This window comes from Schistocerca nitens, chromosome 11 (genome assembly GCF_023898315.1).
Source record: "Schistocerca nitens isolate TAMUIC-IGC-003100 chromosome 11, iqSchNite1.1, whole genome shotgun sequence".
NCBI classification, from domain to species: Eukaryota; Metazoa; Arthropoda; class Insecta; order Orthoptera; family Acrididae; genus Schistocerca; species Schistocerca nitens.
The window spans coordinates 53,815,336-53,835,975 of NC_064624.1; the positions used below are offsets into that span (position 1 = coordinate 53,815,336).

Sequence of the window (20,640 nt, forward strand, 5' to 3'; positions counted from 1 at the left end):
ATGTATGACGAGATAAAAGAAACTATTCAGGTAGTGAAGGGAGACAAAAATTTAATAGTCATGGGTGACTGGAATTCGTCAGTAGGAAAAGGGAGAGAAGGAAACATAGTAGGTGAATATGGATTGGGGGGAAGGAATGAAAGAGGAAGCCGCCTTGTAGAATTTTGCACAGAGCATAACTTAATCATAGCTAACACTTGGTTCAAGAATCATGAAAGGAGGCTGTATACATGGAAGAAGCCAGGAGATACTGACAGGTTTCAGATAGATTATATAATGGTAAGACAGAGATTTAGGAACCATATTTTAAATTGTAAGACATTTCCAGGGGCAGATGTGGATTCTGACCACAATCTATTGGTTATGAACTGCAGATTGAAACTGAAGAAACTGCAAAAAGGTGGGAATTTAAGGAGATGGGACCTGGATAAACTGAAAGAACCAGAGGTTGTAGAGAGATTCAGGGAGAGCATAAGGGAACAATTGACAGGAATGGGGGAAAGAAATACAGTAGAAGAAGAATGGGTAGCTCTGAGGGATGAAGTGGTGAAGGCAGCAGACGAACAAGTAGGTAAAAAGACGAGGGCTAATAGAAATCCTTGGGTAACAGAAGAAATATTGAATTTAATTGATGAAAGGAGAAAATATAAAAATGCAGTAAATGAAGCAGGCAAAAAGGAATACAAACGTCTCAAAAATGAGATCGACAGGAAGTGCAAAATGGCTAAGCAGGGATGGCTATAGGACAAATGTAAGGATGTAGAGGCTTGTCTCACTAGGGGTAAGATAGATACTGCCTACAGGAAAATTAAAGAGACCTTTGGAGAGAAGAGAACCACTTGTATGAATATCAAGAGCTCAGATGGAAACCCAGTTCTAAGCAAAGAAGGGAAGGTAGAAAGGTGGAAGGAGTATATAGAGGGTTTATACAAGGGAGATGTACTTGAGGACAATATTATGGAAATGGAAGAGGATGTAGATGAAGACGAAATGGGAGATAAGATACTGCGTGAAGAGTTTGACAGAGCACTGAAAGACCTGAGTCGAAACAAGGCCCCGGGAGTAGACAACATTCCATTAGAACTACTTATGGCCTTGGGAGAGCCAGTCATGACAAAACTCTACCATCTGGTGAGCACGATGTATGAGACAGGCGAAATACCCTCAGACTTCAAGAAGAATATAATAATTCCAATCCCAAAGAAAGCAGGTGTTGACAGATGTGAAAATTACCGAACTATCAGTTTAATAAGTCACAGCTGCAAAATACTAAGGCGAATTCTTTACAGACGAATGGAAAAACTGGTAGAAGCTGACCTCGGGGAAGATCAGTTTGGATTCCGTAGGAATGTTGGAACACGTGAGGCAATACTGACCTTACGACTTATCTTGGAAGAAAGATTAAGAAAAGGCAAACCTACGTTTCTAGCATTTGTAGACTTAGAGAAAGCTTTTGACAATGCTGACTGGAATACTCTCTTTCAAATTCTGAAGGTGGCAGGGGTAAAATACAGGGAGCGAAAGGCTATTTACAATTTGTACAGAAACCAGATGGCAGTTATAAGAGTCGAGGGGCATGAAAGGGAAGCAGTGGTTGGGAAAGGAGTGAGACAGGGTTGTAGCCTCTCCCCGATGTTATTCAATCTGTATATTGAGCAAGCAGTAAAGGAAACAAAAGAAAAATTGGGAGTAGGTATTAAAATTCATGGAGAAGAAGTAAAAACTTTGAGGTTCGCCGATGACATTGTAATTCTGTCAGAGACAGCAAAGGACTTGGAAGAGCAGTTGAACGGAATGGACAGTGTCTTGAAAGGAGGATATAAGATGAACATCAACAAAAGCAAAACGAGGATAATGGAATGTAGTCAAATTAAATCGGGTGATGCTGAGGGGATTGGATTAGGAAATGAGACACTTAAAGTAGTAAAGGAGTTTTGCTATTTAGGGAGTAAAATAACTGACGATGGTCGAAGTAGAGAGGATATAAAATGTAGACTGGCAATGGCAAGGAAAGCGTTTCTCAAGAAGAGAAATTTGTTAACATCGAGTATAGATTTAGGTGTCAGGAAGTCGTTTCTGAAAGTATTTGTATGGAGTGTAGCCATGTATGGAAGTGAGACATGGACGATAACTAGTTTGGACAAGAAGAGAATAGAAGCTTTCGAAATGTGGTGCTACAGAAGAATGCTGAAGATAAGGTGGGTAGATCACGTAACTAATGAGGAGGTATTGAATAGGATTGGAGAGAAGAGAAGTTTGTGGCACAACTTGACTAGAAGAAGGGATCGGTTGGTAGGACATGTTCTGAGGCATCAAGGGATCACAAATTTAGCATTGGAGGGCAGCGTGGAGGGTAAAAATCGTAGAGGGAGACCAAGAGATCAATACACTAAGCAGATTCAGAAGGATGTAGGTTGCAGTAGGTACTGGGAGATGAAGAAGCTTGCACAGGATAGAGTAGCATGGAGAGCTGCATCAAACCAGTCTCAGGACTGAAGACCACAACAACAACAACATCTGAGCTTAAAAAAAAATGCAACATCGAATAATTATGGAGAGCGTTGTTCATGAGCTTTACAGACCTGCATGCAGAGTATTTCTGTGCAGATGTGATAATACATGGAATGACAGGCTGATCTCTTCAATATGCAAGACTAATTACAATCAAATAATGGTTTCATAGACATTCTAATGGTGAGATACTCATTCCAAATTCACTTGGGCCTTACCTTTGAAGGTAAAGACAGAGAATGAGGTTTCAAAGGTTTTTGAACAATTGTTGCAGATTGGAACAAACTGATTGCCCAACAACCTTGAGGCTGGTCAAGGAAGTGAATTTTAGAAGAGGCATTTCAAAGCAGAAATGGAATGATACGGGATGAATCACTATTCAACATTGTCCCATTTGAAAAGTAGTTTTGTCAAATGGTTGAGCTAGACAATCAAAATCCGAATATGGAGGCAATTTGATATTCAAAATATGTACCAATATCTGAACATACGACAAATCATTGACAATTATCATCACAGTACTCACCATACAATTAAGAACAAACCTACTGATGTCACGGAGGAACACAAAGGAATTACAGAAAGTCTCTGAACTGAGTATGTTCCTCATAGAGCAGGTCATGAGACATTGAGGGAACAGAGCATTGGTGAAATTGATCAGTTTCTCATCAAAGCTCAACAGTTGTGAGAAAATTCGCAATTTGCTATGTAATATGAAAAGCAAATCTCAAACCACGCATTAGTGTGTCATGAGAGCTAGGAAACACATCAACAACGTTGGAGGTGGTATTCTGAAGAATCTGCCATTAGAACATTGTATCCCTGGATAAAATTTCTGTGGATCTGGAACAAAATTGAAATAGCACATAGCTTATGGTGATAAGTGCTTTAATGTATTGGACAGTGTATGCAAAGAGCTCATCATCTACATTACAAATAAAGATCACCATGTTGTTGTAATTGTGGTCTTCAGTCCTGAGACTGGTTTGATGCGGCTCTCCATGCTACTCTATCCTGTGCAAGCCTCTTCATCTCCCAGTACTTACTGCAACCTACATCCTTCTGAATCTGCTTAGTGTATTCATCTCTTGGTCTCCCTCTACAATTTTTACCCTCCACACTGCCCTCCAATGCTAAATTTGTGATCCCTTGATGCCTTCTTGTCAAGTTGTGCCACAAACTCCTCTTCTCCCCTATTCTATTCAATACCTCCTCATTAGTTATGTGATCTACCCGTCTAATCTTCAGCATTCTTCTGTACCACTACATTTTGAAAGCTTCTATTCTCTTCTTGTCCAAACTATTTATCGTCCATGTTTCACTTCCATACATGGCTATACTCCATACAAATACTTTCAGAAACTACTTCCTGACCCTTAAATCTATACTAGATATTAACAAATTTCTCTTCTTCAAAAACGCTCTCTTTGCCACTACCAGTCTACAATTTATATCACCATACTGCACACAAAATATTCATTAATACGGCTGCACAGGGATGTCAAAGGAAGGACATTCATGTAGGACAACCTATTGCTGCATTTGTGGTAGATAACGCAATGTGTACCCAAAATAATATTGGGTACTGGACTAACCTTCAAGCAATAATGAATGCAGCTGAGCACACACCAAAGAAGAAAAACCTATGTTTAAAAAATTGCATCAAATCAGGGGTGACAGTGGGAAAAGGTGCCTTAAGGCAGAAAGAAGGAAGAAAACTATGTGGTAAAGTGCTCAGGGTACTAACAATAACAAAGACATCTGGTGGAATAATTCTGTTTCTAGTACCTCTGTTTGCTGGGCAGTCAGCCACTGGTTTCATTAGCTAGGGGAGCTGCTATCATATTTCAAGCAGTACAGAATGCTCAAAAAAGCGAAAAGCAATTAGAAGCAGCTAAAAGGCATAATATGATCGTGGAGGCCTTTGCTATCAGAAAAAGCCTATATCTGAAATACAGGAAAGAGCTTGGGTTGTACATTAAAATTAGGCCCATAGCAATGGCACAGGAGAGAGGGATTAAAACATAGATCTGCTTAAACTCGTCAGAAAACTTAAAATCACGTGATGTTACAGTGTGTTTATTTAGGATACATTACCCAAGACAATGTGGAAATCCAAGATACGTGGAACTGTCAATTTAGATGTTGTCGGGGGTATAGAGGTCTTGGTGATTTGAGGCCACATGAAGAACTGTGTTGTCACTTTACTAATAGGAAAGAGGTGTTGTACAATTTTTGATGCTACCAAAACTTCAATTCATACCTCTGATGATATTTCTGCCTGATATTTTTCCTGAGAATTGCATAAAAACAAGCAGTATGCAAGTCTCTGCATCACTTGAAGTTGCGATGTAATGACATTCACACTAATCCTAAAAGAAAGTTCAATACATGGGCAGGGGATAATGATGTACAGAATTGAGTGGTCTGGAAACACACATAAGCACAGCTAACATCTCTGAATGAATAATAAATTCTATCTATGGAATGGGGAGGTTGTGGCAATACCTCCTGGCTTTTGCGAAATTGACGACTGATATGTATACTTCAAACAATTTGAAAAAGGATCTCAGGTACATACGAATACGTTTAAATCAGAGATAAAAACAAAATACACTGTGGACATCAGTCATAAATATTCAATAGCATGGCTACTAGGTTTCTTGAAGGAAGAAGTGATGGCACACAATACTGATAAAATTTTTGAGTAATCAACCAGTGGATATACTGCCAGCTAGTATAGTTTGTGTAGAGTAATCCTGCGACTAATTTTGTACCTTGATGACAATTAGTCCATACTATTTACGCATTCTTTCTTACAGTGGGTCCTGCTTATGAAATTGAAGGAAATGAAATCGAAGATGAACATGGTCTGCCATATAAAACCAAGGTGGTGAAGGGTTGACACCCATGAGCAAAGTAGCAGGTACCATGAAATTAAGCTGGCGAAGCAGCAGCCAAATGTGAACTCCAGAAGGTAACAGATAAAAAGGGCATGTCCCATACTGCCAGGCAAGGGAGTCATCGAAAGAGAGGAAATAGGACAAGTCGATGGGCATGATGGAGAAATGGCATCCCTATCCACGGAGGGGGACATCACACCAATATTCCATGATGGTGGATAGTGTTAGACAGCATATAATGAACAGAGGTGCAGAGGAATAAATGAAACACCCACAATAAAGTCTTGAATGGGTGAGGAATCACAACAAACAGAGGGTGGTGGTCTGATCTGTTCCCCAGGAAGTACTGCTTAGGACACTTAGGACACTGAGAAACTGGGCACAATGTACAGGCAGGTAAGACACATCAGAAGACCAAGGAAGGTTCCTACCAAGCATGAGCCCCGAGAATTTCATTGTTTCAATGAACATAATAGCAACAGGCACAATGTGTAAAGATAATGTAACAAACTCATTGCACTGCCAAATATTTATACAAAAGGATTTGTCAGTGTAAAAGTGAAATCCACTGTCCATACTCCACAAGTAAAGACAATAGAGACGATTTTGGAGATGCCACTCAAGGAGACAAGTTTATGGAACTGCAACAGATTGTGGAATCATTGACGAAAAGGGAGATAGATATGCCTGGTGGGAGACAGTCCCTAATAGGATAAACAGTGATAGCAAAGAGGACTACAATCAGGACGGAGCCTTCAGGCACCCCATTTTCCTTTATAAAGGTGTCTCACAAGGCTGAACCTACTTATACCTTGAGAAAACTTTGTCTTTAAAAACTTCCCTAGTAAATGGGGTAGATGGACTTGTAGCCTTAGACGTATAGAATACAGGGGATACCAGACCCCCAGCAGGTGTATCACACTTTCCTGAAATCAGATAACATGGTCAGTCTTGCATTTTCACAGGAAAAATCATGATATGGTTGACAAAGTGACAAGACATTCAAATGCAGAACAGTGTGCTCGAAATCGACATTGTGCTGTCCTTAGTAGTTTGTGAGACTCAAGGCACCAAACCAGCCACCTATGAATCGCACGTTCAATCACTCTGCAAACACAGCTGGTAAGAGAAATGGGGCAGTAGCTAGAAGGACAGTATTTGTCCTTACTGGGCTTAGCTGCGAGTATAACTGTAGCTTCATGCCAGGATCTATGAAACATGCCACCTGCCCAAATATGATTGTACTTACAAAGGAGAAGGTGGTTACCCCACAAGAGAACCCTGCAACATCTGAATGTAACATCATTTGACTCTATGGCAGATGATTTGGATGAAATGAGAACATGCTCTAGCTCCCTGATGGTAACAGCGACATTGTAATATTCATGATTCTGAGGATATCATCCATGCCGCCTGCCGCCTCCACTTGTTTCCAAGGGAGGAAGGCAAGGTGATAGTCAGTGGAGCTTGAAATGTCTGCAAAATATTGGCCCAAGGTGTTGGAGATAGCAGTAGGGTCCACAGTGACATTATGATCATTCCAGAAACTGAGGAATCAAGCTTAGTACCAGAGAACCAAAGAGTACTGCCCCACACAATGGAAGAGGGAGTGAAACTTTTAAAAGAACTAATAGATTAAATCCATCCTGCTTTTTTTGGTATCCCAAAAAATGCGACAACACTGCACACACGACTGTTCACAACGTATACATTGTATCATTGTTGGATGATGGTTAAAAATGTGAACAGCACACCTCGATAAGCAAATTTCATCGTTGCACGTCTCAGTCTACCAGGGACTGCAACATGCTACAGCAAACATGAAGTGCATGGTATGTAACATTCTGCATCAGTAAGGATAACATTTGGAAGATACTTTAGCTGGTCATCACAACTGTGGAACTGATGTCTGTTGAAGGTCGCCAGGGAGGAGTGAGGTCTCCAGTTGCCCTTAGAAAGCTGCCAAATATGTATGCACTCAGGTGGGGTAGAAGTCAATGAATGGATAGCACACAGGAAATGTTCACTTGAGTACATGTCGGAGGGAACAGGCCATTTGAAATGCTGGGCAAGGTGGGCATTGCAGAACAAGAGGTTCAAATAGTAACAAATGTGCATTGAGTCTAAAATGAATTTGGGTCCTCCAGTGTTAATAAAGATGAGAAGGTCAGCTACGAGGGAACCTCTTTGACAGGTTCTCGAAGAGCTTCAAAGTGGGTGGTGGGCATTAAAGTGGCCAAGCAGCAAAAAAGGGTGACGGAGCTAACAAATGAGGTCGAATAAGGCTGCCCAGGTGGCAGCAAATGACGGAGGGATGTAGAGGTTACAAAGAGAAAACACGAAATGAGGAAGGAAAGTGTATATTGTAACAGCTTGCACCCAAGTGTCCAATAAGATAGATGACCAGCATGGCTCCCGCCATGATATGGAATGCTGTACTCTGGGAGAAGGTTTAGGTGGACCAGAAGGAAACATGAGCCGTTGAAGCTGTTACAAGGTCATTTTTTTTTCCTTGGAGGCAGTAAACAAGCAGGCACTATGATGCCAAGAGCAGCTGTAATTCCTCCTTGTTGGATTTAACACCATGAATGTTCCATTGGAGAAGTGTCATAACAGGGTTTGGGGAGGAGGGAGGGGGAAACAAATTAAGGTTTGTCATCTTGGTGGATGCCAAGTGCCTGTCTTCCAAGACTCACTGCTACAGGGGGCTGAGGCTGGAGAACCCTGTTCCATGAGATCTACAGAGGCACTGGCATTCTCCCTGGGTAAACCTGTGGATTCCAAGGCAAAAAAAAAAAAAAAAAATAAAATAAAAAAAAATAAAATAAAATAAAATAAATGGCAAGCAGTGCACATTGGCGAAATGGGGTCAGCCAGGTGAGGTTATCATGTGGGAACACCACTGAAGAGCATCTACTAGTCAGGGAAAGAGGAGATCATTTACTTTTGTTTCATTTCTTAAGAGCTTTGCAAAAAAATGGTTCAAATGGCTCTGAGTACTATGGGACTCAACTGCTGAGGTCATTAGTCCCCTAGAACTTAGAACTAGTTAAACCTAACTAACCTAAGGACATCACAAACATCCATGCCTGAGGCAGGATTCGAACCTGCGACCGTAGCGGTCTTGCGGTTCCGGACTGCAGCGCCTTTAACCGCACGGCCACTTCGGCCGGCTAAGAGCTTTGCAGCTGGCTGATGACAACACTTATGTTTGTTGGCTGGAGGGACGTAGAAAGTCTTCGTGTAGCAGGTCATTTCAATGCCAGAGCAAAGATTTGGTTGCCTGTTGCACAACTGTGGGAGATGGGGATGATACTGAGATACTGAGCAATTTCACTACTGCAGCACTGAACTGGATGTTGCAAGTCTGCGTGGGCATGTCCTTTGTGAAGCAAGGCACAGCAAGAATGGTACTGTAAATGCCAGATGGTAAAATTCAAGGCTTTTGACTAGCCAACAACTTGTGAGTGACAAGATGGAGTACTTTTCCCTTCATCCAAATCTCCTGGATGGCTCGCTCATCAAGATACATGGGACATTCATGGGATTACAACAGATACAGTAGAGAGGAGGAGGCAGGCAACTGTCCTGTTGAACATCTCTGCCACATGTAACGCATTTGGCCATGTTTTGATAGGACACATGACTGTTGTTACAGTGTTGACACTGGTAGGACCTCGTGATTTGGAACTTACAGTTGGACCGTGATGAGTTCATAGCCTGCCTTAATCTTTGAGGGAAACAGTGCACAAGCAAATGATAGAAATAGAAAGCGTGTTGGCACTAAGTTTGCATCAACGTTTTTCAGTACCCAAAGGACTGCAGTGAAGCAACGTTTTCCAATACCCAATGGACTGTAGTGAAGCAACGTTTTTCAATACCCAATGGACTGTAGTGAAGCCCTTATGAGAGAGATGAGTGTGTATTTCTCCCTCAGTGAGACCATTAAGCAGCCGAATGTAAGGAGCACCATGTGCAGAACTCAAGTGTACAATGGTCCTCAACATGAACAGGGTGGCTATGGAGAAGTGATGCTATAAGCAGTTGTTGGGCTTGAAGATCACAATTGGTCTTCAGAAGCAAAGTTGCATTACATAAATGAGATCAGGATTTCACTGGGCCTGCAATTGTAACAACACCTTTCTGAATAATGCACTCATTAAATGTAGCAAAGGACTGACCATCTCCAGTATGTGATGTGATGAGAAACTGAGGTGTGGCTGGGAAAGTCATAAAATCTTTAGCCTTGTTCCATTTATGTTTAGTAGACATAGACTAGGATGGTAATTGGCTCATTTAAAAAAAAAAAAAAAAAAAAGAAAGAAAGAAAGAAAGAAAAGAAAAAAAACCCACAAGATTGCCAACATTTCCAATGGCACGTTCCTTGCTACTGGGGGTCCTTGCCCACCATAAGTGACTGTTCAGATCTCGGGTCACACCTCCAGAACTCCTGACAGAGGGCCCAATTAGCATTTGGGAAGGTAACAACTCAGGCAGTCACCCCTCTCTGGGCCTGCCCTGTACCAGACGGTGTGTGTGAACCCTATCTATTGACCTGGGGCTCAGAACAGTTGTGTTACATAGTCACCTGTTATGTGTCTAATGCATGGGCCAGCCTTCAGCAACACACTGGGAGGAAGAACAAACAAAGAGATCTAAAATGCCAAAGCAGAGGAAGAGGAGGAGATAGAGAACAAAGAAAAAAAAGAAAAAAAAATGAACAGATGATGAACTGTTCCAATGCCAGCCAATCGAAACTTCAGAATGCATTCCCAAAACTATCAAAAACATGTTCCTCAAGGAAGGGGAGAAAGAATCGGAGGATGATAGACATGCACACAGTAAGGAAAGACGTGCTGCATGCTGCAAAGGCTGAGGCCCTGTGGTAGCAGAGCACAAAGAGTTGTGAGCCCTATGGGTTAGTATAAATTTTATTAGCATGGTCAAGTGAAACACTGGGCTTTCGTTTTGCTAATGCTATGCTGATCATCACTGGGTCTCAAAATAAATAGGCAATTGCTCTTGCACTAAGTCCTTTTAGACAATTTTTCTGTCGCAGATTTTTAAAAGCAGACATCATTTTTTCCAGGTGCCCTCAGTTAGGACTATGTGACAGAAACATAATATTGTCTCTGGATATTAGAAGTTCACTATTTATTTAGGAACAGTCACATAATGGCTGTTGTAGAGAATAGCATTACTGACCATAATGCCTTGTAATGTTGTTTCTTATTGGTAATACTGAATAATTAACTAAGTGCATTTTATATCTGAAGTACTTTATCATTTAGTAAATAAAAATTTATATTTCTCAAAAAGTTCTGCAGTGAATTATGAAAACTTACCTTCCACTATTGCATGCATATCTTGTTGAGGTTGCCATCTGAAATATTTCAAGAAATGGTCAGTGATTTACAACTGATGACACAGTAAATAAAATTCTATTAACACCCACCAACATCTAATTGGTCTATAAAATACTGTATGTGAGGCTTGAAAATATCATTAAATAGGACATGATAAACTGTTGCAGTTACTGAAGCAGAATGTTAGTAAGAATCCACACTTGGTCTTCAGTACTGTAAATAACTATACAAGCCATTGATTTGGTTGTAACCACACTTCCTACTAGACACAAAGAAAAGTGACCAAAAACATCTTTCATCTGTCATGCACTTATGCATCATGTAAAATTTTCTCTGACTTTTCTTATTACGAAAAATGCCACTCACTGAGAGATGAACCCATCACTAGTGACACATTTGGGCCTTTATGCACTGGGAGCCCAAACTAATTTGCAGAGGCGAGGAGCGTCCTCTAAACCCAACTGTAAAATTTGCATCCAAATTAAGTCAAGGCTTGGAACATTCAATATACAAACATTAATAAATATTGGAAAACTGAAAATACTCTCAGACATTGTAAACTGACAACAAAATTGGCATCACAAAAGAGCAGATTCACAGATGAAGAAATATCACATTCAGAGAACTGTAGATTTTTCACAGCTCAGGGAAGAAATTCGCAAACTACTCCAGAAGTAGGTTCTGCATTCATAAATGGCAAATCTATATTGCAGTTGGTACCAAAGTTTTCATTACATTCAGAAAGACACTCTCTCTGCAATAATTCAATGCATAAATGAGAGGTACACAGTAATTAATGCACATGCACATGCACCAATAAATCAGGTCAACAAGAGCAATGCAGGCAAGGTAAAACAGTCCTGAGAACAATGTTGAGAAGCATCTGATGAAGTGCCTGAGAAAACCATAAAAATTTTATTACACTTTTATCCTCAAACTGATGCAGATTGGAGATAAAAACATTTTCTGCCTAAACTGCTGTTAACTGTATTTATTCATAACTGTTATGCCATTCTCAAGTGACAGCTTACTATGAAGTAATTTGAAGTTATTAAGTGTCACACCTGGTGCATTGGGAGTGGAAACTAAGATGTGCAGTATGACATGACTGACAATTATTACATGAAGTACTACCATTGTGTAGGCATACAGATTACAAAGACTTGTAATGAATATAGAATTTGTAAACATGGTTAACACTAGTAAAGTGTTGTCTCGAAAGGAATTATAAAGCATTCAGACATCACAGTGAGCTATCATTTGAGAATAGTACAACTGTCAAATTAACAATTTTTAGTAAATACACTCCGTAACATTCCAGGGAGAAAATGTTTTCATTTATAAATTTATGCCTGACTGTAGATGTAAGAAAAAATGAAAAATGGTAAGAAAAAGACATTTACAAAAATTGTTGGCAGCAAACAACCCCCACATCCTCCCCCCCCCCCGCCCCCCTCTTACACACACAGCACTAAAAAGGCACAAGATCAACAATAATATGATCTGAGAATATCAGATAGCTCATGTGCCAAAAACAAAGCACAATTCCAAAAAGATACCTGTTGGTATTTACCATTACCACTGAATAATAAAAGTAAGATTCCTGGCCTAGAGTAAGTGATAATCATATACTCACAGGATTCAAAGAAATTCCATGAAAGTCCAAGGACAAAACAATAGCAAACATTATATATTACTAGAGATATTAGGGATGGCTTACAAAAGGTAGGTCTAGTGAAGGCCAAATTGATAAGAAGGGACTAAAGAGCAAAATACTATAGGGTTACATTTGTAAAATTTTGAAAGGCTTATGACTAAAAAGCAAGACTGCTTTTATTCCAAATTCTTAAGGAACCTGAAGTACAGAAGCTCTGTAAGCTCTGTTGAAAGAACTTCAGCCTCATTTGAGATAAGAAAAGATGATAGCCATGGCAATGGACGAACTGCATTCTTCTTTCAGACAGTACTAGAAAAGTTATCTTTGAATAGATGGAGCAGCTGTCAGAATCTAATATCAGAAGTTGAATACTACTTGGTTAGAAAATGCATACTGTCAATATCAACTGTTTGACTTTTGTAGATAATTAGCAATATTGAGTGTAGAAGAGGCACAAAAACAGAGAGAAAGAAAAACAGTTGGAAAAGCATGACTACATGTCTCCTCTGTTAAACAGAGCTGCTACATCCAAACCAAAAATGAAGTATGGGAGTATCACGGGAAGACAAACTGAAGGACCAATGAGAAGTCACATAGCCAAATAATGGGGAAAAAGAAGCCACAAGATCAAGACTATGAAAGATGGATTTCACATTTCACTTAACAAAAGATGTTTATAGTAAAAATTCATTCTCCAAAACTGGAGAACCTCTGACTTGCAAGGCACTCATTTGGTAAGAATACACATTTGTATCACAAACACTAATTTTAGAACCATTAAAAGATAGTGAAAATTTCCAAAAAAGAAAGCTATTGGGAAATAGGACAACAGCACAAACATTTAAATTAAGAAACAATACATAAGAATACAAAAACATGTAGGAAAAAACTGCAGACAAAAATTGGAAAAGAAGACTAATGAGTCTTAGGATGCTGAGAAGAAAAACTATGCAGCAGTAGTAAAACTTAAAATAATAATAATAATAATAATAATTGGCTTATGGAAGCGCACATAGACCTAGCAACAGGTATAAATAAGCAAGAAATTTGAAATCCAACTAAATACAGAAACAGAATTTAAATGATAAATTCTCCACAACAAAATAGTTCTAAATCTACAAGGTAGAAATTGGACAACAGGTGAGTGGAAAGAAAAAAGTGAATGTATGAAGGAGTAGCATAAAGAAACGTTAAACCTTAGCTGCCCTGTAATTGTGGAGGACAAAAAAAATTTGTTCCACATCTGTAATACCTTCTCAGTAAAGCATAGTGATGGTATATGTACTGCAAACAAATTACAGCAAGGAAGTCAAAGAGTCTATGCAAATATGCAGATGACAGTATTTGGATTGGATTAGATTTACTTTCATTCCAATTGATCTATAGTGAGGAGGTCCTCCAGGATGTAGAACATATCAGAAAAACAATAATACATGACAAATATTTACAACAGAAACAAATAAGCTAATGTACCTTCCACAGGTCCCAAGTGGAATGATCATAATTTTTTTTTTTAGTGAACACTACATGAAAGAATAATTTTAGAAACACTCATTTACTAAGATTGCATTAATGCACTGAATTTCAAATTTAACAAAATGTCTTTTTATTTATAAGGGAAAATGTGTTCCTGAATAATGCATTCTTTTTTGTACAAGAGTAAGTGACGTTAAATCCTTGTGAAGATTATACTTATTTCTAGTACTGATTCCATGAATTGAGCTGTTGGTTTGAAAAAGTGGTACATTTTTAATGACAAATTTCATCAAACAATAAATATATTTGGAAGCAGTCGTTAGGATCCTCCAGTTCCCTAAACAGGCTTCTGCAGGATGTTCTTGAGTTCACACCACATATCTATTTATTGCACGTTTTGTGCCCAGAAAACTTTAGATTGGCTTGATGAATTACCCCAAAAAATAATCCCATTTGAGTGTTTTGCTAAGCTACAGCAATGCTCAGAAGTATTTTGGTGTTGTGTTATACTATCAGTACTGCTTGCATGCAGTCACATATTTAGTGAACGAGCAAGATCATACAACAATGATGTAAGTATATATTCCTTTAGCTCAAAAGTATGTAACTTGTCTTGATGATATGGTATTAATTAACTACTGTTACTCAGGCACTCACTCAGTAATTGTTTACTTGTAGAGAATTGGAAGTATACCAAAACAGAAATGACACTTTTTTTATGTGAGACAAGTTGTTTTGCATATCTTGAAGATTGGGAGGTAGCAGTCTAACACTGCTACAGACTACAGCATAATTATAACAACTAACATGTGCACACAGTCAATGGCAAAAACAGGAAAATGACAGTAGCCAATAAGCCATGGTCAAGTCATCCTTGAAAAAGAGCAAGGAGGAAGGACAGAACGGTTTGTAAGCAATCAGCTGCTGTTCCAAGAGAAACATCACAACAAATTAGGGATGATCCGAAGCAACATCATGGACTGAGCTGACATGTCTACTGTAAAATGTCACTTAGTGGCAGGTGATTTACTTGATAAATACGCATCACATAAATCCTGCACATGAATTTAAAAAATAAGGACATGATAGAATTCACAAGGAAACACCAAACTTGGAATGCCACAGATCGGTCTAATGGTGTTTTTTAAGGAGTGATGAAAGTAAACTTAAGGTTTTTTTTCTGGTGGTGTGCAGTATAACCATAACAAAAATTCAAAAGGCACAAAAAGCATCAATCACACAGCATTAAGTACAGTCGGGGTGTCATGGAGTGGGTATGTTTCCTGTACCGCCACATTTTAGAAAATAATATGATTCCATGTAGGAGAAAGAGTATGAGAAATAATTGGATATTCCAGCAGGTCAATGATTTGAAACACACCTCTTTGTATTTTAAAAAAATCCTTTTGAGACCAAAAAAGGAAACTTTTGGAGTGCCTAACCCAGAGCCTGGATCTAAATCCAACTCAACACCTCTGGTATGCACTGAATTGGCATGTTCATGGCAGAAGTTACTCAAACAATGATCAATTTGCTGGTATCTTATTGGATCCATGGTCAGAAATTCCATTTTACCCATTACAAAAGCTTGTGGATTAAATGCAAAATTGACATGCAGTTGTGATTGAAGCCTTGGTTATGCAACGAAATACTGAGTTATTCTTCAGATTCCAAAATGCTTACATGCTTCGACCTACAACCTAGTTCTGAGTAGAAAGAATTACTTCTCTTTTGATGGAAGATAATCTTATTTAAACTACATGTAGACTTGTACTAAATAGATTAAATGTACATACTTTTCAAATATCCAATGGCAGTTTTTTCTATTACACATTTATGTTTTTGTAATTGTATGTTATGCTTCCTACAAAATACTTTTGTGTACTACTGTAATAGGACTGCATTTGACCCATGGTGAGATGAAAGGAACAGATAATAAATAACAGTGGCCAAATAGAACTACTGTTTTGTTCTGCAGGTCACTATCGGAAATCTGGGAAATCCTTAAGTACAGCGAGTGATGTGAGCTCATCAGATCAAATCAAAACACATTCAAAGAAAACAACCACCATACTTAACAGACTGAAAGGTGCTAAGGACTGTAAATTGCTCCTTAATTTTTAAGCAACTTTTTAAATACATTTTTACCATTTTTATTGTTGGACTGCAAAGTCAGACTAGAAAATTTCTTAGTTTATAAAACTTCTTCCTCAGAATCATTGTCTTATTTGTATATAAGATCTTCATTGCCATCGAGAGCAATCTTGAAAGACTGAACAAAGATATTTTCTCTCACTCTAGACCAGACCACCTCTATTCACTGACATACTTGTTGTATTATAGGTCATTTTAGAAGCCCCCTTTAGCATTAATTCATGTTGGTTTAATCACTCATCCATTTGTTGCATTCTTTACCCATACACGTTAAATAGTTTATTTGTCAAGACATCAAGAACTTGCAATTGTGAAGTAAGTCCTCCCAAAAACTCTGTATTTCCCTGTCGCAATTTCTCTTCCACAGAATTTTCCAAATGATTACTAATAGTACAAGACGGCAACTCTTCCTCAATGAAGTGCCATTCCTTGGCTTCAACACTGTTAATCCATCATTTCGTACCAGCCTTGTCCATGCAACCCTTGTCACGTATGTGAACACCACCTGGCCATATTTCAGAAGGTTTAGCACTTGAAAATGGTCATTGCATTAAGTTTAGTAGCGTCAGCACAACATTAAAGGAAAACAGTGTAGTGCATTTTTTCATGTTCACTTTATTTTAGTTACTGTTTTAGCACCTTTTATGGCAACAGTTTAGTTACTTGGCACATCAAGTCTATGTTCACTATTTGGCTTAGTTACACACTGGTTTTCCTTTGATAATGAATAATAAAGCAATGGAAAGATAATTTCTCTCTTCATATTCTTGTGGCATTTTCTGAGATAATTTGGTTTCGGTTTGCATGCTAAGTCCATGACACTTTATAAATCTGTAGCACCAAACAACTCCACCCTTACACCAAACAACTCCACCCTTAATTTCTGTTAAGTTCCAGTGTAGCACTAGCTTATGAGCATTTCTTTAAATCATTTTTGTAGTAATTCCAATGCCATTTATATGGTGTGCTTGAATCCATTTCAATTCATCATTTTCTAGTTTTGGCCATTTTGTATTTAGTCCTCTATTTGCACATTTACTCTTGCTTCTGTTTTTCAGTTATTCTTTACTAGCCCACCAATCACAAATTGTTTTCTCTGTTGGTGGATGGCTGAAATGCTGCTCAGCTGCTCTGTTTCGAAGTTGTTCTGCATTTACTATTATTGTCAATTTATAGCCTGCATCAGATTAATACTTTTTTTCCATTATGAAACTAGCTACTAAAGAAAATATTCTTCTGTCACCTTCAATTCAACTTCACTGGCACTGTAGACTGAAATGATTGACAGTGTTCTGGGTTTGTGAGGAGGAGGAGATTATTGTTTAACGTACCGTCGACAACGAGGTCATTAGAGACGGAGCACAAGCTTGGATGAGGAAAGGATGGGGAAGGAAATCGGCTGTGCCCTTTCAAAGGAACTATCCTGGCATTTGCCTGAAGTGATTTAGGGAAATCACGGAAAACCTAAATCAGGATGGTCGGAGACGGGATTGAACCATAGTCCTCCCAAATGTGAGTCCAGTGTGTTAACCACTGCGCCACCTTGCTCGGTAGGTGTTTGTGATAGTGGGGCAGGAGGGGGACACTATTAGCAATCTCGTGAAACCCCACAACTAATGTTTCTCACATTGGTGCACTGCTGCTGCCAACTGAATCCAATGTTGCTAGATAGAAGTATATTTCCTGAATATATGGTCATTTGTAAGGCAACCAGGAATTTTGACTCAAACACTGGACTTGTTACATTAAATTTAAGTTTAAGACAGACCTAAATTTTGAGGCAATTTTTTGAAGAAGCAAGTGCATTTTATAGTCCATAATATATGGTACCAAGTCCTTGAAAGCAGGGATGGAAATTAATTCAGAAAAATAATTAAGGTAACTGAAAATTCATTGTGCATTCAAACCACTGCAATTAATATTTTCCTGTGGTGGACTCTGTTCCTCCTAAGTCAAGAGAAATGCCCATTACCTGCTATCCACTGGGAATACTTTCCCGTGACAAAAGGCCAACAGCAACTGTGAGGCAGCATTTAAATCCACATCCCTACAACTTTTGAACTCGTATGTTTGAGGACTTTCAGGACTTGTCCAAGGTCAATGCTATGTTGACAAATAGAATTTTTGTCCCACATTTAAACATACTCATCAACTCACTGACAAACAACAGGAGAATGCAGCCAAAATATGTGAGCAACAGCAATAAAATAAGCATTCAATGAATAAAGCATTGTAATTCCGCTGACTGATCTCTCAAAAAATGAGACGCATAGCCAACTGCCAATGTGTCATTTTTTCAGTTACAAAGTATTACTCACGAATATTACATAGAAAAACACTAAAACTGAATTCAACAGTACTATATCAAATTGTGCATCAAAACTTCAGGAGTTACATATAACACTGAATAGTTTTTCATTAACTAATTTTTATAAATACTGATTAAAATAACACTAAACTGTACTACTGGTAAGCCACAACTGCCACAAGTACAAACAATACATCACACTGTACCGTGAATACATACAGTTTGTCTGCAAATCAACTGGATCAAGAGTATCTACAATTTGACTAGAACTACTCAATTAATTTGACCAGAACTAAATATACTCCACACTTCCATATACCAAAGGACAGCATATGTTACAAAACACCCTCATCATCTTCCTTAGTGAATTTTTGTAGCTATTTGGTTGATAAATTAAGTATTATGCAGTGTGATCAAGACATGTGACCAATTAAATTGGCTGTAATTCAAACTCCGTATGTCCTGCGTAATAACCTAAAGCACCACATAATTGAGCAGGAAATTATGGTATCACCTGATAGAACACACTTGTGTATATGGAAATATTTCCTTGTATTTGCTTATTTTAAGTGTTGTGTACTATGGCAGATGATCAGGTTTTCAATTATATGTACTGTAATATTTATTTCAATAGGTTTCATACGGTTTTGAAGTGACCACCATGGGGAGGTGCTCATTTCAAGTTGTTTAGTTTCAATAAAAACAATGTACTTTCAATCATTGTCATTTTAGTAAACTTTTGTAACATATATTGAAAATGACTAGCATGGTATTGTTTCTTCAGGTTTCAAATTAATAGTGCTGCTGCGCCTCACAGTCCTTGGTAATATATTTGTGTTTCTCACATGGTCTGGGCCAGTGAACAGTTGATGGTAAGTCTGGGTAGATTTGAAAGTAGTTGAACAGAAGTCTCTTGGGCATTCAACCAGTTGTGCCATTTCAACTCTTTGAAATTGTACGGATGACCAAATTTAGAGCACGATGTGAAGGTTTTAGTGTTTTCACACTACTTTCAATTGTTTTACTTTTTGTGACTAGTAGGCTTTAACGTTGCGCAATTGATAGTTCCGTTTTGTGATGAATTTTGACAGTGACACAGCATCACTGATTAACTTAGATTTAACGGATAGTTGGGACATAGATTTTGGTTCTTATTTTGCAGTAGCTTATGTAACTGGGGAATCTGCCCAATATTATTTATTAGCCAGACAATTTAACTGCATTTAGTATTTAACTTTTCTATGTAAACTTATATAATTCAATTTAATGAATTTAAGTATTTTAATGTGTTACATTGACAGTATACAGCAGTCAGCTTGACTTTGCCAATGTGTTAAGATGACTATTATTTTTTCCAGTGCATTTAAATTCAGTTTGAATAACTTGTTTAATTATGCGATAACTATTGCAATATATGCCTAACTTCATACTTTTCAATGTTACTTGATTGACAAAATCTAGTGTAGACAGCTGGTGCTGTTTTCGGGGTAGATAGCCAGTGCAGGAAGGTCCTGAACCATGCATTGGACTGTACAGCTAGATTCTGGCATCAGCTTAGTTCACTAGCCCAAAACTGAATATATCACATGACCTATTTCAAAACATTAACATTACACATCTTGAGTGAATTTTCTCAGTAAGGGTCAGTTTGCAGTGTCAGTAGGTGGACAGAGTCATGACTCTAGTGGCTCACAACCTGAAGATAACAGACATGAGCCAAAATATTCAGTTTGCTCTTCTAAATCTGTTTCATCAAGGAACCTTCTACTGGAGTTTCCGCTTTCAATACATCAACATCAAAATGACAGATTTTGAGACCATCAGTTTCTGTTGATTTTCTACTGTGTAACCACTTAACAGAAAAAAAGGCCCCTGGGCCATATACAATACCATACATATTATATTAAACTTCTTCCTCTTCTAACAGCAGCTTATCAAACATCTCTGATGCCATGAAAGATTCCTAGTGATTGGAAGCAGGCACCAATCAATCATATTCTCAATTATATTAACTTGATATATGCACATAATTATAGCAAAAGGAAGTGTGTGCACGAATAATGGTGTATGGCACATTTTTCAGTTTTTAGGAAATTGACAAGAACTGTTAATAACAATCAAGTAGCACATATGTATTGTTTGCACATGCAGACTGTTGAAAATAGTCAGTTGTGCTTTTTAAAATTACACTAAGCCTAGGTTTTTGAAAATACGTAATTATTAAAATGGAAAACACTGTATAGCAACAGATATAGCGCATTACTG

At 38.3% G+C, this 20,640-nt stretch overlaps 1 protein-coding gene across 6 annotated transcripts in view; it reads right to left on the reverse strand.

Annotated features, from left to right (window-relative positions):
• The window catches only part of LOC126213228 (zinc finger protein 99-like), a 112,472-nt gene that overhangs the window by 26,663 nt on the left and 65,169 nt on the right, over positions 1-20,640 (reverse strand). For all 6 annotated transcript variants that reach the window (XM_049940875.1, XM_049940874.1, XM_049940877.1 and 3 more), the window contains exon 4: positions 10,760-10,797. In XM_049940875.1, the coding sequence (XP_049796832.1) occupies positions 10,760-10,797 (38 nt within the window). The remainder of the gene's footprint in view (positions 1-10,759; positions 10,798-20,640) is intronic.